Source organism: Myotis daubentonii, chromosome 2, assembly GCF_963259705.1.
Source record: "Myotis daubentonii chromosome 2, mMyoDau2.1, whole genome shotgun sequence".
Classification (NCBI taxonomy): Eukaryota; Metazoa; Chordata; class Mammalia; order Chiroptera; family Vespertilionidae; genus Myotis; species Myotis daubentonii.
Window position 1 is genome coordinate 62978760 of NC_081841.1, and position 24247 is coordinate 63003006.

The window sequence follows — 24247 nt, forward strand, 5'->3', positions numbered from 1 at the left end:
GCTAGAAAAATAATGGAGTTGCCGAAACCGGTTTGGCTCAGTGGATAGAGCGTCGGCCTGCGGACTGAAAGGTCCCAGGTTCGATTCCGGTCAGGGCATGTGCCTGGGTTGCGGGCACATCCCCAGTAGGAGATGTGCAGGAGGCAGCTGATCGATGTTTCTCTCTCATCGATGTTTCTAACTCTCTATCTCTCTCCCTTTCTCTCTGTAAAAAATCAATAAAATATATTTTTAAAAAAATAATGGAGTTAAAAATCCTTTTATAATTCAAATAATAATCAACTAATTTTTCAGTACTATGCATTTTTTTGAGTAAATGATATTTAGAGGCTCCTCAAGTCTTATTTTTAGAAACAGGAGCCTTAAATATTTTAGAAAGGAAGAGTTTTTTTTATTATTTTCTTATAGCCTTGAGATTACCCACCATTTAGTTCCATCAGTGACAGTGAGATAAATATTCAAATCAGAGGGGCTGTTTCCTTTCCTGGAGAGAGAATATGACTAAAAAGAGATTTTATGGCTCATAGAGAATGAATCAGAAGTGCCATTTGGACACTTTTAGCTTTTTTCCTTCTGATTCCAGACTTGTCCACAGGTTCTGGGTTCTCAATCAAGTTCATTGTGGTCTCTGGTTCCTTGATCAAATCCACTGTGCTCAACTGTGGATATTTCTGTCCTAGAAATTGGTTTTGTTTTGTGTCCTGTGCCAGAAAGTGAAAACAAGTGGCGGCACAGGATTTAGTGTTGAGAGCACATCTGACTGTCTGTCTTCCTGTAACCCCAATTAACCAGACTTTAATAATCACTTGATATGTGTCAGGCATTGCAGTGGACCTAGTGAACATAACTACAAATAATGTACATTTCCTGCCCCCAAAGAGTTTTGGGGTCAGCAGCAACGTGGCATTGGAAGGAATGCAAATTTGAAACTGATGAAGTGATAGAAAATGATAGAGATTGGGTGATGTATATGAAAGTGCTTGGCACTAGCCTGGCGGGTGTGGTTCAGTGGTTGAGCATTGACTCATGAACCAGGAGGTCACCTTTCAATTCCCAGGGCACATACCCAAGTACAAAGTGCTTGGCACTAATAGTATTTCTTATATTCCAGTCCTCTTTCTTTACTTACATTACATATTCAATGTCCTTTATGTAAGTGCCTATACATAGTAGGCACTCTGTAAATGTTGAATGAAAGAATGAATGAATGAGGACAGATTAGACCACCCGTGGGCAAACTACGGCCTGCGGGCCGGATCGGCCCGTTTGAAATGAATAAAACTATTGAAAAAAAAGACCATACCCTTTTATGTAATGATGTTTACTTTGAATTTATATTAGTTCACACAAACACTCCATCCATGCTTTTGTTCCGGCCCTCCGGTCCAGTTTAAGAACCCATTGTGGCCCTCGAGTCAAAAAGTTTGCCCACCCCTGGATTAGACTTAAGACAACCTGAAGTTCTTCTTCAAAGGAAACAAAAATATACTTTATCCAATATAGTTTGGAAGCCTAAAGTAAGGATTTTTTTTTTTTAAATATATTTTATTGATTTTTTACAGAGAGGAAAGGAGAGAGATAGAGAGCTGGAAATATCGACGAGAGAGAAACATCGATCAGCTGCCTCCTGCACATCTCCCACTGGGGACGTGCCCGCAACCCAGGTACATGCCCTTGACCGGAATCGAACCCGGGACCTTTCAGTCCGCAGGCCGACGCTCTATCCACTGAGCCAAACCGGTTTCGGCTAAAGTAAGGATTTGAGAGACATAAGAATTGACTTAAGCCCTAACTGGTTTGGCTCAGTAGATAGAGCGTTGGCCTGCGGACTGAAGGGTTCCAGGTTCAATTCCGGTCAAGGGCATGTACCTTGGTTGCGGGCACATCCCCAGTAAAGCGTGTGTAGGGGCCAGCTGATTGATGTTTCTAACTCTCTATCTCTCTCCCTTCCTCTCTGTAAAAAATCAATAAAATATATATATATAAATATATATTTATGGCTTATAGAGAATGAATCAGAATTGCCATTTGGACACTTTTAGCTTTTGGTGACTTAAACGATTGCTAAGACCCAGTTTAGTATTCAGTCTCTAATAGTCTTCCAAGGGATGTGTTTTAAGAAACCATGTTTGTTCTCAGTGACATTAATTTCAAGGGTTTAGGACTAGAACCAAAAAAATCCTGTCTGCCCTTAATAAGGATTTTAACCATATTATCTAAACTCTTTTATGTTATTGCTTAGAATGATCAGGTCCCTAAATTTATTATTCCATTATATTACCTTCTTAACTGTCTCTTTTTCAAGTTACCTTTAGCTACAGTGTGTGGATTGGTGTGTGTAGTATATATATACTAGAGGCCCGGTGCACAAAAATTTGTGCACTCGGGGTTGGGAGAGGAGGTCCCTCAGCCTGGCCTGTGCCCTCTCACAGTCTGGGACCCATCAGGAGATAAGGACCTGCTGGTTTAGGCCTGCTCCTGGGTGGCAGAGGGCAGGCCTAATCCTAGGTGTAACCCCTGGTCGGGCTCAGAGCAGGGCCCATTGGGGAGTTGGGGCCCCGCCTCCTGTCATGCACAGAGCAGGGCGGATTGGGAGGTTGCGATGCCACCCTCAGTCATGCTCAGGGTAGGGCTGATTGGGGGGTTGGGGCACCACCCCCTGGCACACTCAAGGCAGGGTCCATAGGGAGGTTGCAGCGCCACTCCTGTCATGCACAGAGCAGGGCCGATCAGAGGGTTGGAGCTCCGCACCCTGTCACACTGATCCCGGTGCTGGGAAGCCTCCCTGCTCCGCTGATCCCAGGGCCAGGACGCCTCTCGGCTCCCCTGATCCCTGGCCCGGAGGCCTCTCGGCTCCGCTGATCACCGGGGCGGGAGGCCTCTGGACTCCGCTGATCACCGGGGCCGGGAGGCCTCTCGGCTCCGCTGATCACCGGGGCCGGGAGGCCTCTCGGCTCCGCTGATCACCGGGGCCGGGAGGCCTCTCGGCTCCGCTGATCACCGGGGCCGGGAGGCCTCTCGGCTCCGCTGATCACCGGGGCCGGGCCTCTCGGCTCCGCTGATCACCGGGGCCGGGAGGCCTCTCGGATCCACTGATCACAGGGACCGGGAGGCCTCTCGGCTCCGCTGATCGCGGGGCCTCCAACTCCGCTGATCACCAGGGCCGGGAGGCCTCTCGGCTCCGCTGATCACCGGGGCCGGGCCTCTCGGCTCCGCTGATCACCGGGGCCGGGAGGCCTCTCGGCTCCGCTGATCACTGGGGCCGGGAGGCCTCTCGGCTCCGCTGATCACTGGGGCCAGGAGGCCTCTCGGCTCCGCTGATCGCGGGGCCTCCGACTCCGCTGATCACCGGGGCCGGGAGGCCTCTGGACTCCGCTGATCACCTGGGCCGGGAGGCCTCTCGACTCCGCTGATCACCTGGGCTGGGAGGCCTCTCGGATCCGCTGATCACTGGGACCGGGAGGCCTCTCGGATCCACTGATCACCGGGGCCGGGAGGCCTCTCGACTCTGCTGATCCCAGGCCCTGAGGCCTCTCTGCCCTGCTGCTTCAGGGCTGTTTGGCTTCGCTCTGCTTGGAGCCTGAGTATGCAAATTAACCGCCATCTTTTAGCTTCTATAATTGAAACATTGTATCTTTTGGAGTTGTTGCTTCAGGAGCTCAGAGCCCCGCAGCTACGGGGATCCTTGACTTTCTCCATCGCTGGGGCAACCAAGCCTCCTCTTCTCAGCTGCCTGGCTGCCAGCCGCCATCTTGGCTGACAGTTAATTTGCATATCTCGCTGATTAGCCAATGAAAAAGGTAACGGTTGTACGCCAATTACCATTTTTCTCTTTTATTAGTATAGGATAACATAGTAACCATGATCAAGTTAAAGGGGAGAGAGCTGTAGGAAGGATGTGTTGATTTCAACATGTGTGTACAGCAAGTCCTTGATTAATGTGGTTTTTGTTATAATATTGATGAGATGCTGTAGGAACTTAACTGTTGTTTATATCAGTTACCCTGAGGTAAAAATGGTTTAATTATACATCATTTCCCTTTAAGTCACAGAACCTATTGATGATGTTAAATGAGAACTTACTGTATGTGTGTGTGTATGTATATGTATGTATGTATATGTATATGTATATGTATATGTATATATATGTATATATACACACACACACACACACACACATATAGATCTCTAAATATTTACATATGCTTTGGCTTACAGATAGTGAATGATAAATGCAGTTGAATAAATGGAAAATTGTACATTCCCATGCATGACACAGCAATCTCACAGGTATAATGTAGACTACAGAAAATACTGGCCTTGATCACAGTGGATACATTGCAACATTGTATTACTTTCCCTGCTCATGCCTTTGTTAGGATTCACCTAATCTTAGACTAAGTTTGAGACAAGTGTCCTCAAGAAAAATCTCTCTGTTGAATGGTATAGATTTGGCAATGTCCTTACCCTGGCTGAACAAATGGAAAAACACTGTAATCGACCAACATGTAGTTCAGTTTTTCAGTTTTCATATTGTCTGAAAAATGGTCATTGGCCCTTTTCCCTCTGAATATATGTGTGTTTAGTGGGGAGTGAGGGAGGCTTCATCATATCACATCACATCACATAGATGGTCTCCAAATAGTGATCTTGGAGAGTGAGATTGTGAAGGAGTTAAATAGTTTTAAGAAAAAAAATCATGAGATTCTGAGGTGAGGGGAGGAGTGTTATGACTGAAAGTGAAGAAGTGTGGAAACTGTAGAGAGGGCATCAAAGCAGGAACAGCACAGAGGTCCTGACAGAGAGAGCCATGAAATACCTTTAGGCAAGGGTGCTTGAACCCCAAGGTCAAAGAGGGAAGTTCAGCCTTGGATTATGGGGAGAGTAATATTAAACTCAAAGAATCTGGACTGATCACCAAGGAGAGGCTTTCAGGTTAGAGTGAGTGGAAGGAGGTAGGAGGGTTTGGAAGAGAGCCTTTAAGGAAGGTTAATATGAAGAACTTGTGAATGTAATGTTTACCTGAAATTCAACATTTGTTTTGTACTTCTAAGATTCCCTCTCAACTATAGCTGTGCCTTGTAACTGTGTGTGTTCTATATAGTAAGCCATAAGAGTGAGAGCAGGGTGCTACATAGGCAGGAAAGGAAATGTGTTTGATCCTTTAGAGATGATCTGTGAAGCAACGATCTTCCCTACGCATAGGTAAAGTTGCAGAAAGTTATCTGAGGCAGCAGTGGTGCAATCCAGCGAGGATAGTCTACTTTAACCTTACTCTCTAACTCCTACTTCTGCACACTCATACACACACACATTGTAGCTAGGGAATATTTCTTAAAAGTTAATTACATTACTTTGAGATTCTTACTAAAAGTTTCATATGTGGACTATAGTTTTCAGTCTTTTCTTTCCTGGTTTGACTAGTTTAAAATTATTAGGCCCTGATCAAACTCTTGTTTCACTTTCTGTTCTTATCTAAAATGTACTTTCACATTTGGTACTATTAGAGCTCTTATTTTCTGATATGTAGATGCCTATCTTTGCCACGTGTATCATAATGGAAGCTCTTAATGTAAAAGCAAATAGTCTTTTCTACTTTCCAAAGCATACAATTTGAAAGAAATATTGAACAGTTGGTTGACTTAGTGTAGCTTTAAAAAAAGTCAGGAGCCCTAGTATAAATTACCTATGTTTAAAAATATTTAGGTTTGCTATACCTAGTTCTAATGGTACCTTTTTATCTTCTTTATAATATTATTAATAAGTAAGACCTTTTTCTCTCTCTTTTTTTTAGAAAACTGGTGACTTATATGCTATCAAAGTATTTAATAACATAAGCTTCCTTCGTCCAGTAGATGTTCAAATGAGAGAATTTGAAGTGTTAAAAAAACTCAATCACAAAAATATTGTCAAATTATTTGCTATTGAAGAGGAGGTAAGTATTCAAGTTTTAGTTAATCTTCTCATGTTTATTATAGTTGATATAATTTAGAAGAAATAACCTAGCAATGTTTTATAAACATGTATGTTTGGTTTTTAAATGGTGCAAATTAGAGTTTATACAATTAAATATTCTATTCTCAAAGATTCTTGAATAGCCCGGCTGAAGTGGCTGAGTTGGTTGAGCATCATCCCATGTACCAAAAGGTTGCTGGTTTGATTCCCGGTCAGGGTACATACCTGGGTTGCGGGTTCGAAGGCAATTGATTGATGTTTCTCTCTCACACCCATGTTTCTCTTTTCCTTCCTTAGGTGAGGTATCAAAAGATTAATTTAAAAAATAAATATAAAAATAAAAAAAAGATTCTTGATTAGCTATAACAATGGAAATGAAGTATCATGGAATCAGAAAAAGTAGTATAAAAAGTAAAAGAGTATAGAATATGGTTACTATATTTACTAAAAGAAAAAAGAAAGAAACTAAGTTAAATTGACATAATTTTAAAAGGAGCAAAGAGAAAGTCAAACAGTAGAAAGGTGGCTTTGTAAAGGAATAAAAATCTTAAGAATCCAGGGATTAATATGTAAAGTCCATTTATAAAAGATAGAATTGATTTTAGAGGGAAACAGTGAAAATAAAGATGTTATTAGGATAATTATCTAGAAATAATGGAAATAGAAATCTATTTTAATCCCTGTAAACATGGGTAGTCAATAAATTACACCTTTTGAAAAACAATTTAGAGGTTTACACTCCTTATAGTCATTTTATTTTTAGTCATTCTTAAAAAGTAATTAAAAATGTAAATTATAGTTTTATGCACAGAGATGTTCATTGCTGCCCTGTTTATAATAAAAAATGGTTCAATAGGTTAGAATGTGTGATGGATAGTTACTTGGAGTTAGCTACACTCAAGGTTAAGAACATAGCCTTCCAGATTACCAAACCTGTTCAAGACTTCTGACACCAGCTACTGGGAGTTTGGCAAACTGCACGGTCAGTGAGAACAGTGCCCACAGGACTATGCTCATTCAGACACGAGCTTCATGTTCAGGAGCCCCCAGGACTACCTTCACTTCAGACCAGCTGGCTACAAATTCGGGGCTTCCCATGGCTGTCCTCAGCTTTGATAATTTGCTAGTGTTGAATGAAACAGAACTCAGAAAAGCTCTATACTTACAATTAAAGTTTTATTGTAGCAAAAGAATACAAATTATAACTAGCCAAAGCAAGGGATCCATAGGGTGGAATATGGGAGGGCTTCAGTGTGACTCTTCCTTCTCCTCAGGAACACTTTAAATTGACAGGATGCACAGAATATTGCTGGTATTCAAAATTTTAGTTGGAGCTCAATCACATTCTCTCTGCATGGCGACCTTTACTCTCCAGGCCTTCCCAAAGATTCAGATACTTTAGTCTCTGTTTCCTCTGGAAGTTGGAAAGGATATGCATGACCTAAAACCCCTGCCATAAGTCACATTGTTAGGCTGTCATATGGCCAAAGTCCCCAGAGAAACAAAGACAACTTAGAACAGACAGGACATTCCAGAGGCCTAGTGAGTAGCCAAGGACAAAGGCCAGACCTCTTTTGGTTAATTCTTTACTACACAGCAATTAAGCAATAATGAAGAAAAAAGATATTTACCAAAGCTTTAATCACCTGGGAACTTGCTTATGTGTATTGTTATGTTAGAAAATCAGGACTAAAATACATATACAGTATGATCTTGATATATACAGTATGATATTTAAATAGTGTTAGGTATCTATAATATGATTTGATGCATAGATAAAAGACAAAGAAAATGCATAAAATATTAACATAATTATCTCTTGATTATAGAATTACAGATATTTTCCAATTTTTCAATAATCAACGTACTTTATTATTTAAAAACAAAATTTTTTAAAAATTTATTTCTCTCTGATACAGTCAACATTTTGACTGTTGCCAGATAAGAAGTGGGGTTGGAGGAATGGCTGAAAAGGTGAAGGGATTAAGAAGTATAAAACGGTAGTTACATAATAGTCATGGGGATGTAAAGTACAGGATAGGGAATATAATTAGTAATATTATAATAATTATGTATAGTGTCAGGTACTAGATTTATCAAAGTGATCACTTTGTAAGTTATATAAATGTCTAATCATTGAATTGTACACCTGAAATTAATATGATACTGTATGCAAACAGTAATTGAAAAATAAAAAATTATTCAAAAATAAATAAAAAATTTTCTCATAAACTACTCAATAGTAGAGAAATTTCAAATGTTTCATAAAAGTATTTTGGAGATATGTAGAAAATATTATAAAAGAAAGAAAGGACTTAAACTGAATTTGAAGACTAATTTTTACATTTTCAAGTTTCTGAAATAGCATATATCTTATAATCAATGTGTATATGTAATTAGGTAATATTTATTTTTCTCTACACAGCTGTTATTAAATTGATGTATCTTATAATCAATGGTACATTAGAATCAAGGTTGAAAACAAATAAGCAGCTCAGATAAAAATGAGCAGACTAGAACTTTGCTACAAGAGGGACTGATCAGCTATTCTGCCACTTGTTTGTTTTTAGGGCTAGAACTTCATTATTTGAAGTAAAAGTTTTCGTCAGGTGTTTTAAGAGATTTGTTAGAAGAGCTAATGTCCTATATGTACTATTATGTATAAGAAATTAAAGATAACTTTAAAAGAACCATTCTAACATCAGTGCAATGATTCTCTAATTCAGATTTAGCCAGCTTTCACTGTGGCTTGATTGTCTTCAAAAACAAATTCAATTTTTTTTTTAATTTTTTTTTAAAAATATATTTTATTGAGTTTTCACAGAGAGGAAAGGAGAGAGATAGAGAGTTAGAAACATCGATGAGACAGAAACATTGATCAGCTGCCTCCTGCACACTCCCCACTGGGGATGTGCCCGCAACCAAGGTACATGCCCTTGACCGGAATCAAACCTGGGACCTTTCAGTCCGCAGGCCGACGCTCTATCCACTGAGCCAAACCGGTTTCGGCACAAATTCAATTTTAATAGGACTTTATAAGATGTTAATTCTTATATGTGTACAGTCAACAAATATTTAACAGATCCTAGATAAAGCAATTTAAAGTGCCTTCATCATTGTAGCAAATCCCACATTTAAATGAAATCAAATTAAGTACTGTCATATAATAAAAACATTTTTTATATTGAGTTTCAATCAGTGATTTATTTTTTGCAGACAACAACAAGACATAAAGTACTTATTATGGAATTTTGTCCATGCGGGAGTTTATACACTGTTTTAGAAGAGCCATCTAATGCCTATGGACTACCAGAGTCTGAATTTTTAATTGTTTTGCGAGATGTGGGTATGTTTGTTTATTTATATGATTTTGTGTATATTTGTATATATAATTTGATGACATAAATTTTTTTGCATTCAAAACCATGGACTTTTTTGCCATGCTTTCTTAGATATGACACCAAAGTACCGTACAAAAAGAAAAAAATAGATAAATAGAACTTTATCAATATAAAAAACTTTAGTGTTTCAAATGACAACATCACATAAGTAAAAAGACAATCCATAGAATGAGAGAAAATATTTGCAAATCTTTTATCTGATAAGGAATTTTTATCCTGACAACTCAACAAAAAAAGTCAGATAATCCAATTTAAAAATGGGCAAAGGTTTTGATAGACATTTTTCCAAAGATGATATACAAAAAGGAAACAAGCACATAAAAAGATGCTTGAGATCATTAGTCATTAGGGAAATGAAAATTTAAAAACCCCCAAATTACCACTTCATATCCACTAAGATGGCTGAAATCAAAAAGACCACAAAGCAAGTGCTGGTGAAGATGTGCAGAAATTGAGACCTTTATATACTGCTGGTGGGATTGTAAATGGCAAAGCCACTTGGGAAAACAATCCAGCAGTTTCTCAAAAGGTTGAACATAGAATTACTATATGACTTAACAATTCCATGCTAGGTATTTACCTAAAAGAATTAAAAACATACCCACACAAAAACTTATTCACCAATATTCATAATAGCCAAAAAATGGAAACAGCCCAAGTATCCACTAATTGATGAATAGGTCAACAAAATGTGGTATATCTATACAATGGAATATTATCCTATCTAATAATAGACAAACATGGTAATTAACCGTAACTCCACTACCCTTCCCATTGGCTAATCAGGGTGATATGCAAATTAACTGCCAACCATGATGGCGGCCGGCAGCCAGGCAGCTGAAGTGAACAGGAAGCTTGCTTGCTCCAGTGAAGGAGGAAGCCAAGGTTCCCCGCCTGCCACTGCTGGGCTCTGAGCTTGCACTCTAAGCAACTATGTTGCAATTACAGAAGCTAAACAATCCCCATGCTTTCAGCCAGCCGGCCGAGCTGGAGTTGCAACAGTGTTTCAATTATAGAAGCCAAACAAACCAGATACCTGCTTTCAGCAGCCAAGGTCTCAGAGCTGGAGCCGAGCCTCAGAGCTAAAGCCGGCTCTCAGTTCCAGTGACAGCCATAGAAGGTAAATAAATCCCAGAATTAAAAAAAAGAAAGAAAAAAGAGGTTGGGAGCTTCAGTCACCCGCCAGCCTGAAAACGGCCCTCAGCCCCTCACCCAGACTGGCCAGGCACCCCAGTGGGGACCCCCACCCTGAAGGGGGTGTGACCAGCTACAAATAGCCATCATCCCCTCATCCAGGCCTTCCAGGCACCCAAGCGGGACCCCCACCCTGATCCAGGACACCCTTCAGGGCAAACCAGCCGGCCCCCTCCCGTGCACCAGGCCTCTATCCTATATAGTAAAAGGGTAATATGCCTCCCAACACCGGGATCAGCGGAGCCACGAGGCCTCACGCCCCGGGATCAGCGGAGCCATGAGGCCTCACGCCCCGGGATCAGCGGAGCCGTGAGGCCTCCTGGCCCCTGGAGCAGCGTGACGGGGCAGCGCCCAAACCCCCTGATTGCCCTGCGGCTCTGTGTGTGACAGAGGGCGGGGCCATAACCTCCCTATCAGCCCTGCTCTGTTTGTGACAGGGGAAGGCGCCCCAACCCCCTGATCAGCCCTGCTCTGTGTGTGACAGGATGCAGCGCCCCAACCCCCGCATGGGCCCTGCTCTGTGTGTGACAGGGTGGTGCTCCAACTCCCCTATCAGCCCTACTCTGTGCGTGACAGGGGGCAGCGCCCAAACCCTCTGATCGGCCCTGCACTGTGCATGACGGGGTGGCGCCGCAACCTCCCCATCGACCCTGCCTTGAGTCTGACGGGGCGGTGCCCCAACCCCCCAATTGGCCCCACCCTGAGTGTGACTGGGGGTGGCATTGTAACCTTCTGATCCGCCCTGCTCTGTGCATGACAGGGGGCGGTGCCCCAACTCCCCAATCAGCCCTGCTCTGAGCCCGACCAGGGGCTGCACCTAGGGATTGGGCCTGCCCTCTGCCACCCGAGAGTGGGCCTAAGCCAGCAGGTTGTTATCTCCCGAGGGGTCCCAGACTGTGAGAGGGCACAAGTGGGGCTGAGGGACACCCCCGCCCCGGCCAGTGCACAAATTTTTGTGCACCGGCCTCTAGTCCTATCTAATAATAGACAAACATGGTAATTAACCGTACCTCTGACACACTTCCCATTGGCTAATCAGGGCGATATGCAAATTAACTGCCAACCAAGATGGCGGCTGGCAGCCAGGCAGCTGAAGCGAACAGGAGGCTTGCTTGCTCCAGTGATGGAGGAAGCCAAGGTTCCCCGCCTGCCGCTGCCGGCCTCTGAGCTGCACTCTAAGAAACAGTGTTGCAATTATAGAAGCTAAACCATCCCCAGAAACCTGCTTTCAGCCAACCGGGATCTCAGAGCTGGAGTTGCAACAGTGTTTCAATTATAGAAGCCAAACAAACCGAGGTTTCGTAGCTGGAGCTGAGCCTCAGAGCTAAAGCCAGCTCTCAGCTCCAGTGTCAGCCATAGAAGGTAAATAAATCCCAGAATTAAAAAAAAAAGAAAAGAAAAAAAGAGGTTGGGAGTTTCAGTCTCCCGCCAGCCTGAAAATGGCCCTCAGCCCCTCACCTAGACTGGCCAGGCACCCCAGTGGGGACCCCCACCCTGAAGGGGGTGTGACCAGCTGCAAACAGCCATCATCCCCTCACCCAGGCTGGCCAGGCACCCCAGTGGGGACCCCCATCGTGAAGGGGGTATGACCAGCTGCAAACAGCCATCATCCCCTCATCCAGGCTGGCCAGGCACCCAAGCGGGACCCCCACCCTGATCCAGGACACCCTTCAAGGCAAACCAGCCGACCCCCACCCATGTACCAGGCCTCTATCCTATATAGTAAAAGGGTAATATGCAAACTGACCCTAACAGCAGAAGGATTGGGAATGACTGGTCACTATGACACACACTGACCACCAGGAGGCAGACGCCCAATGCAGGAGCTGCCCCCTGGTGGTCAGGGCGCTCTCACAGTGGGGAGCTCTGCTCAGCCACAAGCCAGGCTGATGGCTGCCAGTACATCCGGTGGTGGTGGGAGCCTCTCCTGCCTCAGCAGAGCTAAGGATGTCTGACTGCAGTTTAGGCCTGCTCCCCGCTGGCTAGTGGACATCCCCCAAGGGCTGCCAGGCTGCCAGAGGGATGTCTGATTGCCATCTTAGGCCCAATCCCCCGGGGAGCGGACCTAAGCCAGCAGGTGGTCACAGGCTGGGCTGAGGGACCCCCTACCCCCGAGTGCACAAATTTTTGTGCACCGGGCCTCTAGTTTATAAAAAGAAATGCAGCCCTGCCCAGTGTGGCTCATTTGTTTGAAGTGTCGTCCAATACACCAAAAGGTTGTGTCTTTGATTCCCAATTAGGGCATGTGTAGGAGGCAGCCATTTGTCTGTCTGTCTGTCTGTCTGTTACTCTTCCTCCCTCCTCTCTCACTTCCTCCTTCCCCCTTCCTCTCTCTGAAATCAATTTTAAAAAAGAAAGAAATGCAGTGGTGATACATGCTTTAATGAGATGCACCTTGAAAAGTTATGCGAAAGTGAAAGAAGCCAGACACAGAAGGCCACAATATTTATATGATTTTATTTATATGAAATATCCAGAATAGGCAAATCCATAGAAACAGAAAGCAGATTAGTGGTTGCCATCTGTTTGAAGGGAGGGCATAGTTGAGGAGTGACTAATGGTTTTGGGATCTCTTTTTAGCATAATGAAATGTTCTGAAATTAATGGTGATGGTTGCACACTCTGTGACTGGCTATATTAAAAGCCACTGAATTGTATACTTTAAAAGGATGAATTTTATGATATGTAAATTTAATCTCAATAAAGCTGTTTTAAAAATATGACAACCAAAAGAAGTTAATATCTTGGAGAGAAATTAATCAATATTTAAGTGGGAAAAGCCCAGTGATTAAAAAAAAAAAGTATAAAGTTAGTGGGAATTTTTTTTCTTTTAATTGATCTTGGAGGGCGACGGGGAGAGAGAGAAACAGCAATTGGTTGCCTCCCTCATGAGCCCTGACCAGCGATTGAACCCAGAACCTCGATATGTTCCTTGAGCAGGAATCAAACCCCCCCACCTTTTGGTGTACAAGACGATGCTCCAACCAGCTGAGCCACATCAGCCAGGGCTAGTGGGAATTCTTGAACTTGACACTGAAAGCAGTGTGGAAACAACATTTAGATGAGGATAAAATAAGAGAGAAACAATTAATATATTCTACAACCTGTTGAATCAAATCAAAGTTATAGATGATTGATGCCTTCCTAAGTATACTGGTGGCCCTGAGTTTTCATAATGAAATGATACTCCAAACTTATGCTCATGTTATATTTGGACATTATCTATCCGCTGTCAAATATTTCAAACTATCACTCAGTGACACTGCTTGTCAGCCAAAACAGCTTAATTTCAGCAATGTAGCCACCTTTATCCCTTACAAAAAAAAAAAAAAAGGAATATGGCCTTCTTAGAAAAGTGTATGAGAAATACATTTTTATGGCTACAAGTGTGACACCTTGAGCCTCTTTCTATCACTTTTTTTTACTATTTTATGTAGTGAATCCAATGTACTTTTTTGTGGAATTATTTCTCCAAGATAAATATATGTGAAACTGTAGTGAAAGATTGATCTTTCTGGGAATCTTTATTCTTCTTGTTTTGTTTTAATTTATTGGGATAGCTGGCTAATAACATCAAATAAGTTTCAGGTAGAAATAAAATATAGGAAAAAAATTAAAAATAAGTAAGTTTCAGGTATACAATTCTGTAGTACATCATTGTATATTGCTGTGTGCTCACCACCCAATCTAGTCTCCTTTCATTACCATATATTTGACCCACTTTGCCCTCTTCATCCTGCCTTTACCTCCCTGTCCCTTTGGAAACCACCCTTCTATTAGCTGTGTATATGAGTTTGTTTAATTGTTCATTGCTTTCTGTTTTATATCCCACATATGCATGAAATCATATGGTTCTTGTCCTTTCCACCTGACTTATTTCACTTACGGTACTCTCAGGATCCATCCATGTTGTCACAAATGGCAGTATTTCATCATTTTTTTTATGGCTGAGTAATAATCCATTTTATATATATTTAACTGCTTTATTTAATCATCCATCGAGGGACACTTAGGTTGTTTCCATGTCTTAGCTATGGGGAATAATGCTATAATGAACATTAGAGGCACATATATATTTATGAAATAAGTGTTTTCAAAATTTGGGGGTAGATACTTAGAAGATGGATTGCTGAGTCATATGGTAGCTCTATTCTTAATTTTTTAGGTCACTTTACTGTTTTCATAGTAGCTATACTATTTTATATTCCCATGAGCAGTGTGGGAGGATTCTCTTTTCTCCACATCCTTTCCAATACTTGTTATTTCTTGTCTTATTGATGATAGCCATTCTAACAGGTGTGAGGTGGCATCTCATCGTGGTTTTGATTTGCATTTCCCTTATAGGTAGTGAAGTTGAGCATCTTTTCATATATCTGTTGGCCAGCTATGTGTCTTTTTGGGAAAATTATCTGTTTAGGCCTCTGTCCTTTTTTCAATTCCTCACCTGAGGATATGTTTTTATTGATTTCAAAGAGAGAGGAAGGGAGGGAGAGAGAGAAACATTCATCGGTTGCCTCCTATATATTCCCAGATGGGATCAAACCCGAAACCTAGGTATGTGCCCTGATCAGGAATCAAACCTGAAACCCTTTTGACGTATGGGCTGATGCTCCAACCAATTGAGCCACTAGCCAGGGCCTTCTGCCCATTTTTTTAATCAGATTATTTTTTTGGTTGTTGAGTTGTGTGAGTTCATTATATATGTTGGATTTTAGCCTCTTATTGGAGGTATTGTTTGCAAATATCTTTTCCCATTCTGTTGGCTGCCTTTTTGTTTTATTGATGGTTTCTTCTGTGGTGCAGGGAATCTTTATTCTAAAGTTTAGGCAGATTGCCCAGATATCTAACCAAAAGTAATTCGGGAAGTCATATGCTTAAGATCATTTTTTTCCATTTTTCTGATGGTACTAAAGGGAGACTGGACTCTTTCTTAAACTGATCCTTATCATTCTAAAGCCTTTTATGACTCAAACAGGAGATACAAAATACCACTACCACCTATTCTTTGACTAAAATGACATGGGACTAACTTACAGAAAAAACTTATATTGAGTGAATATGAATGAATTATATCGATGAATTTGACATGCACAGATATACACATAGACACATACATTATTATTATTACCTTTGTTTTATATTTATTGTTGAAGTGGGTGGAATGAATCATCTTCGAGAAAATGGCATAGTGCACCGTGATATCAAGCCAGGAAATATCATGCGTGTTATAGGGGAAGACGGACAGTCTGTGTACAAACTCACCGATTTTGGTGCAGCTAGAGAATTAGAAGATGATGAGCAGTTTGTTTCTTTGTATGGCACAGAAGAATATTTGGTAAGTCATGCATTACTAATGTTATTTAAAGAAGCTGAATATATTGTAAATATGGGTAATTAGTCAACCAATTAACTATAGTGTGTTTTGTAACTTTCAGGACAAAGATTAAATTTTCTAATCTAATGAATATGGTGTGTAATGAGGGAATTAGAGATTTGTTACTAAGGGTGCTGTCATTTTTCTGTTAAAAATTCTTACAAGTTTTATAACACTCTTAAATTCTTTAATTTTACTAATGCTATGGATTTTTAGTAAAAGAAAAGCTAGCTATCTGTTCACTCCAGAAGCATCTAGGTGGTAAAATTCTGGGGAAAATTTTTTGGATCAGAATAGCTAATATAGTACAAGCTTGTTACAATGATATTCCCTGTAGAGCAAAATTCATTATAATTCTGAAGCAGAATAATCTATTCAGCGAAACTAGTTATTGAAAGACAGAGAGGACCATTGTTAGAAACATGTACAAAAAATGAAATGCCTTTGAAAATACCTAATTTGAAAGTGTAGAAAGCTAGAAAAGCTCTGTTTATTTGGGTGTGTTTGTGTGGAGTTAGTAACCATTTAAACACTTACGAAAATAGTCTTTTGTTCTTTTAATAAAATATTAAAAGTAAGTACATTTAACACATAATCAGGAAATTTATAGTATGTAGCTATCACTAATTTTTCATGGCTCTGAGTTTTCTCTCAAAAGTCTTAGAATCTGTGACTTTCTTCCAGTTGGATTCTGCTGTTGTAATTTTGTAACAAGAAAAAAGTCTGTGGCCCTAGCCAGTTTGGCTCAGTGGATAGAGTCCCCAGTTCGATTCCAGTCAAGCGTACATGCCCGGGTTGCAGGCTCTATCCCCAGTGTGGGGTGTGCAAGAAGCAGCTGATCAATGATTCTCTCTCATCATTGATGTTTTTATCTCTTCCTTTCCCTTCCTCTCTGAAATCAATCAGAATATATTTTATAAAATAAAAAGCTAATAATGTCTGCACTTAAAATATTAAATTCCTTTTTTTTTAAAATATATTTTATTGATTTTTTACAGAGAGGAAGGGAGAGAGATAGAGAGTTAGAAACATCGATGAGAGAGAAACATCGATCAGCTGCCTCCTGCACATCTCCTACTGGGGACGTGCCTGCAACCCAGGTACATGCCCTTGACCGGAATCGAACCCGGGACCCTTCAGTCCGCAGGCCGACGCTCTATCCACTGAGCCAAACCGGTTTCGGCTTAAATTCCTTTTTAAAAAATATGTTTTTATTGATTTCAGAGAGGAAAGGAGAGAGAGAGATTGATCGCCTGCCTCCTGCACGCCCCCTACTGACCAGAATCGAACCCAGGACCTTCAGTCTGCAGGCCATCTAACCATGATGGCTCCACAGTGCAGATGGAAAAGTTAGCCTTTGATAAGAGCAGTTCCATTGTAACTGGAAAGTAGATGTAGAGTATAGGCACAGATTCAGGTAGGTTGGTATTTGGTAAAAGGTATAAAGGAGAATTGGTCCTCTGATTACTTCCATTTCCTCGTTGACGTATGCAATGAGGTCATGAAAATTGAGAGTCAAATGAGGTGGTGTTGGAAGTTTGAGCAGAGGAAGACTTGAAACAGACTTTCAGAGAGAAATTATTAGGAAAATATAGTAAAATTTCTAAGCATTATTGAATACCTATTTTTTGTGTACTGTATTACCATAGAACACAAGTTAGTTTTGTTTTTCTTTGTTTTTTTAAGCATCCTGATATGTATGAGAGAGCAGTGCTAAGAAAAGATCACCAGAAGAAATATGGAGCAACAGTTGATCTTTGGAGCATTGGGGTAACTTTTTACCATGCAGCTACTGGGTCACTGCCATTTAGGCCATTTGAAGGGCCACGTAGGAATAAGGAAGTGATGTAAGTGATTTCTCCACATAATTTTTAAAACAATTTTTAAAATGTATCTTTATATTATTTTGTGTCATCAAATATTAGAGGTGTATGCTAATGAAAATTGATTTAGCCATCATTTCTGGACTTCACTAGTAAGCTATTTGCAGCCTTACAAAAATTTATAGGCATAATTTTTCATATTGTCTTTAAATATCTTATATACAATAGACTGTAAATGACATCTAATCATTAAAATATAATGCTTTTTGGATTTTCTTTCAGTACATTGTTTATTTACTTCTTTTTATGCACTTATTAGTGTTTTTCCTTCATATAACTGAAAAAATAGTAATCTGTGGAGTACTAGAATCATTACCAGATCTAAAAGAAATACAGTTCCTACCCTGAACTGATTTGATTTCTTTTTCCATTTCAAAAATAATAATGTAACATTAATTTTTTTTCTAGTGTTGCAGTTTCAGTCCAAAGATTGCATACATTTATTAGTACATTATACATTTATGTACTGCCATAATTATTAGGAAAACGTTACTGTGAATAAAATTACTCTTGTAAACCAAATAGTGGAGGAAAGAAAGATAGATTTCTAGATGTGAAATCTACCGTATTATAAAATTTTTTCATACATTGGCTACACACCTTTTTATTTTTTTTTTTAAATTAAATCTTTATTGTTCAGATTATTACAGTTGTTCCTCTCTTTTCCCCCCATAGCCCTCCTCCACCCAGTTCCCACCCCACCCTCTGCCCTTACCTCTCCCACTGTCCTCATCCATAGGTGTACGATTTTTGTCCAGTCTCTTCCTGCACCCCTGCCGGGAGCTGGTCCATCCTTGCTGTTTCAAGGGACCTGGCATATATAGCATACGGTTCTTAATATGTTTGCTCACCTTCTTGGTGCTGTGTTTTAACCAAGGTCACCTCTCCGAGAAAGGTTGAATCCCCAGGTAGGGATTTCCCCTGAAGTTAGGGAGGGAATAAAACCTCTTAACTAAGTGCCAGGCGGGTAATTAATCATTTTAACTACGAACAATCATGCTTAAGCTACATAATCTTTACTCCCTGGAATGGAGATAAGAAACGCCCTAACCTTTGGAATAGAGATTGATAGGATTGGAATCAACTGGTATAAATACAGATGCAACAAGACAACAACAGACAGAACTCAGAAGACAGAACCTACGCGGAACCTGGAGATGGAGGAGCTTCGCTGGAGAGAACATGGCAAGGGATCCTGGACTGAACCTGACTGCAGAGGTTGGCAAGAGAACCTGACTAGAACCTGGTGACTGAACCTGGCTGGAGAACATGGACAGAACCTGGCTGGAGAACCTGGAGAACCTGGCTGGAGAACCTAGCAAGACAACATGGACACAGAACTTGGCTGGAGCTCCGAAGCAGAACCTCTCTGGAGATCCAGACCAGAACTTGGCTGGAGATCCTGGCTAGGCTGCTGATCAACTGAATGCTGTCTCCATGTCCTTCTTCGCCGACTCCGTCTATGCCTTTGGGAACCCCTGGACCTGCTGGGATTGGACCCCGGCACACCCCCGCACCCCTTTCCCCCCAAGAATTGTCAGTCCACTCCCTTTCTATGCCCCTGGTTCTATTATATTCACCAGTTTACTCTGTTCATCAGATTTTTTTATCCACTTGATTTTTAGATTCACGTGTTGATAGATATGTATTTGCTGTTCATAATTTTTATCTTTACCTTTTTCTTCTTCCTCTTCTTAAAGAATACCTTTCAGCATTTCATATAATACTGGTTTGGTGGTGATGAACTCCTTTAGCTTTTTCTTATCTGTGAAGCTCTTTATCTGACCTTCAATTCTGAATGATAGCTTTGCTGGATAACGTAATCTTGGTTGTAGGTTCTTGGTATTCATCTCTTTGAATATTTCTTGCCACTCCCTTCTGGCCTGCATAGTTTCTGTTTAGAAATCAGCTGATAGTCGTATGGTTACTCCCTTGTAGGTAACTGACTTTCTCTTGCTGCTTTTAAGATTCTCTCTTTGTCTTTTGCCCTTGGCATTTTAATTATGATGTGTCTTGGTGTGGTCCTCTTTGGATTCCTTTTGTTTGGGGTTCTCTGTGCATCCTGGACTTGTAAGTCTATTTCTTTCACCAGGTAGGGGAACTTTTCTGTCATTATTTCTTCAAATAGGTTTTCACTACCTTGCTCTCTCTCTTCTTCTGGCACCCCCATAATTCAGATGTTGGTACGCTTGAAGCTGTCCCAGAGGCTCCTTACACTATCTTCATATTTTTGGATTCTTTTTTCATTTTGCTTTTCTGGTTGGGTGATTTTTGCTTCTTTGTATTTCAAACCTTTGACTTGATTCTTGGGATCCTCTTGTCTGCTGTTGGATCTCTGTATATTATTCTTTATTTCAGTCAGTGTATGCTTAATTTCTAGTTGGTCTTTTTTCATATCCTCCAGGGTCTCACTAAGTTTATTGGCGGTTTCTAGAAAATTCTTGAAAAACCTTATAACCGTGGTTTTGAACTCTGTCTAGTAGTTTGCTTTCCTCCATTTCTGTCATTTGTGACCTGTTTCTTTGTCTCCGCAGTTTTTATGCTACCCTGTGTTGGTAGAGTGGCTTTGTGTGCTAGGTGTCCTATAGGGCCAAATGGCTCAGCCTCCCCAATTACCTGAGGTGGACACTCTTGGTGCACCCCTTTGTGGGCTTTGTGCACAGTCTTGTTGTAGTTAAGCCTTGATTGTTGGTGGTATCACTGGGAGGAATTGACCTCCAGGCCAATTGGCTGTGAGAATCAGCTGTGTCTACAGTGGGAGAACTTGTGTGCTGAAGACACCATTCTGGGGCAAGACTTGCTTCAGTGGGGCTTTGGTGCTCACTGAGTCTGCCCCCTGAGTGTGTCCCTTATGGATCTGAGGAGTTGTAATTGGATGGTCCCACTCTGACCACTGGGTAACTGGCTCTTGGATCTAAGGAGGTGCTAATTTAGCCTCTGCCTGAGGCTACCCAGCAGGAGCTACGAAGAGATCTGCAGATTCCCCTTCCTTTTTGGGGGTTTGGAGGTGCCCAGATGAGGCCCAGCTGTGAAGCAATGCAAGCTGCTCTGGGGCCTTGGGCCTTCTCTTGGAAGTTCTGGGTCTGTCTGGCCCAGCTGCAGTTTGTTAGGTAATTTTCAGATTGCAAAGGGCCAGGGCATTCATATGCAAAAGCCTCTGCTGCAGCCTTGGTGGGGCAGGGTCTCAGGGAATGAACAGGGTGGAGCAAACAGCTATGGCTGATCCTCAGCCCTGCCCTAAGAGGCCCCGCGCCTCAGTGTCCCGGTAATCACTGCAAAAACCTCTGAGAGAAAGCCGCCCTCGAGTTCTGAGTTCTGCCTGCTGCCAGACAGTCCAGTTTCTCCCCGTATGAGTCTGGGATCTCAAAGACTTCCTGGAACTGGAGTTCAGAGCAGTCGGGGCCTTGTGACTCCCTCCCGATTCAAAAAGACAGCCGCGTCCTCAGTTGCCAGCTCTTTCCGTGTGCGCCTCTGTACCTCTGCACTTTACTTCCTCACTTCTCTGAGTCTCAGTGTGTATTTCTCTTTCCTTCTAGTTGTAGAATTTCCACTCCGCCAGCCTTCCTGTAGTTCTGGATGATGTCTGTTTTTTTCTTTTAGTTGTATTTTTGAAGCTGTTGTGGGAGGCAGCAATTTCCGGTGTTTACCTATGCCGCCATCTTGGTTTCTCTCACATCTTTTTATTTTAAAATGATTTAGTAAATGATCTTGCTTCATGAGAAACAGCCAAACCATTCACACATATAAAACTGAGGTTATGAACACTGTTTAATTTAGCAAATGATTTGGGACAGTAACTCACTGACAGTCTAATGTGCCATTCTTTAGCTCTTAACATTTTTTTCAGACCATTTTATTTATATATATACACACACACACACACACACACACACACACACACACACTAGAAGCCCGTTGCACGAAGTTTCGTGCAATAGGCCTTCTTTCCCCTGGCTGATGGCACTGGTTTTCCTCCGGCACCCGGGACCCAGGCCTTTGGTCCGGCCACAGCGGAGAAGCCAAGCCTCTTCAGTCTTCAGTCTTCAGTCTTCACTCCAGCCAGAGCCTTCAGTCTTCGCTCTGAGCCTACATATGCAAATTAACCACCATCTTTGTTGGTGGTTAATTTGCATAGTCGCTCTGATTGGCTGGTGAGCATAGCAGAGTGGCACCAATTTGCATGTTTCTTTTTTATTAGTGTAGATATATATATATATTTTTTAATGTATTTTTTTTTTATTGATTTCAGAGGGAGAGAGAGATAGAAACATCAGTGATGAGAGAGAATCATTGATCAGCTGACTCCTCCATGCCCTCCATGGGGGATTAAGCCACAACCCCGGGCAGGCATGCACCCCAACCAGAAATTGAACTGTAACCTCCTGGTTCATAAGTTGATGCTCAACCACTGTGCCACACCGCTGGGCAGACCACTAAATATTTAGTGCTGTTTTTTTTTTTTTTCTTTTTAAAGATATGTTTTTATCGATTTCAGAGAGGAAGGAAGAGGGAGAGAGTGATAGAAACATCAATGATGAGAATCATAGATCGGCTGCCACTGCCTCCTGCATGCCCCCTACTGGGGATCAAGCCTGCAATCAGAAATGTGTCCTTGTCTGGAATTGAACCTGGGACCCTTCAGTCTGCAGTCCGATGCTCTATCCACTAAGCCAAACCAGCTAGGACTGATGCTGTCTTTTATAAGCAAACATGACTTCAAAATTACAACTGTAAAAGTATAATCTTTTACTTAATCTCATCTGAAAAAATTTGAAAGAAAGGCATTTTTCCTTTGATTGATTTATGAAGTAAAACCAATTCAGCTGATAGAATGACTTTTGCTAAAACCTGGGTATCTAAATGTTTTCCAGCAAAGACAACATGCATATTCGTAGGAAGAAGACATCTATTGCTATCCTGATGACTTTGGTATAGCGTCATCTTGAGCCTGCGTTACAGCAGTGCCCTTTTTAAATAAAATCTCTTCATTAATGAAGGCTGAGAGTCCGTTTGTGTTTTACGTTTGTGTTTTATTATTAAACATGAATTGTGCCTAACAGTTAATCATGCTTTTATTGTCAGAGATAGGTTTTAAAGAAATATCAACATTTCTTGCTGCCCCCAAAATGGATTAAATAAAACTGTGGCACTCCCTAATAAAGAAAAAGTAAAACTCATAAGTAATTGGGAATACCTGATGATTTTGTCTGACTACCATGTGGACAGATATACTGTTAGAAGAATTTATTTCTTTATTTGTAAAGTATTTCAACATTTTAGCAACACTCATGCTAATAAATGTTCAGAGGTACTTGAAGTAGTAATAATGACTCTACCTAGTGAATGATGCATCTATGTCACATTATAGCATATTGGTCCCTTTGTATCTCATTTACATGTTATAAATGTGTCTGTTTATGGAGCTTACCATAATTCATTAAGCTTTTTCAAGAATTTGTAAGCATTCCCTTAAGAATTCTACCATTCATTGTATTTCTTTCTCTTTTCTTGCATTAATCTCACATATCTCTACTTATTTGTCCACAATCAGATCCTTCTTATGTGAATGCAACTTATTTTTCACATTCATTTCCTTCTTTCCTGAAAAATCTCTTAAGACAGAAATCCTGACTGCGTCTGCTGAGGAAGCAGCAAGCAGTCCAAATTAGTTGTGTTAGCTCTACTTAAAAAAAAAAAATGTTTTTTATTGATTTGAGAGAGAGAGAGAAAGAGAGAGAAACATGGATCTCTTGCCTCCTGTATGCACCCTGACCAGAGAGCAAACCTGCAACATGGGTCATCCAGCTCTTTCTTCAGTTCATCTTTATTCTTATCACCTTCATCAAGAATCAAATTAAATTTTGACTTTTAGCCCGGCCAGTGGGCTTGATCTCTCGTGGGGGATGTGCAGGAGGCAACCAATAAATATTTCTCTCTCATCAGTATTTCTATCTTTACCCCTCCCCCTTCCTCTCTCTAAAATCAATAAATATATTTTTTTAAAAGACATAAAAATTTAAATTTGACTTTTAATTTTGATATACACACATATTCCTATCTGTGTATGCAAAGAATCTTTCGGGTACTGTGCTATGTATAGTTCTATCTTTTTTAAAAAAAATATATTTTATTGACTTTTTACAGAGAGGAAGGGTGAGGGATAGAGAGTTAGAAACATCGATGAGAGAGAAACATCGATCAGCTGCCTCCTGCACACCTCCTACTGGGGATGTGCCTGCAACCAAGGTATATGCCCTTGACCGGGATCGAACCTGGAACCTTTCAGTCTGCAGGCCGATGCTCTATCCACTGAGCCAAACTGGTTACGGCCTTTTTTTTTTTTTGAAGAATGCTGTTGTTCGTTCTGCAGGAATTTCATAGTCCAATTGACTGTGTTTTGGGCTAATATGGTGACCTAGAAACATTCTTTAACATAACTT

At 41.1% G+C, this 24247-nt stretch overlaps 1 protein-coding gene across 2 annotated transcripts in view; it reads left to right on the forward strand.

Annotated features, from left to right (window-relative positions):
* TBK1 (TANK binding kinase 1) overlaps positions 1-24247 on the forward strand; it is a 52509-nt gene that overhangs the window by 3808 nt on the left and 24454 nt on the right. The window contains exons 3-6 of one of the 2 annotated variants that reach the window (XM_059683497.1): positions 5795-5935; positions 9172-9301; positions 15704-15885; positions 17611-17771. In XM_059683497.1, coding sequence (XP_059539480.1) covers positions 5795-5935; positions 9172-9301; positions 15704-15885; positions 17611-17771 — 614 coding nt within the window. Of the gene's footprint in view, positions 1-5794; positions 5936-9171; positions 9302-15703; positions 15886-17610; positions 17772-24247 lie in introns of those variants that run through there. The other variant, XM_059683498.1, reaches the window with a different exon arrangement.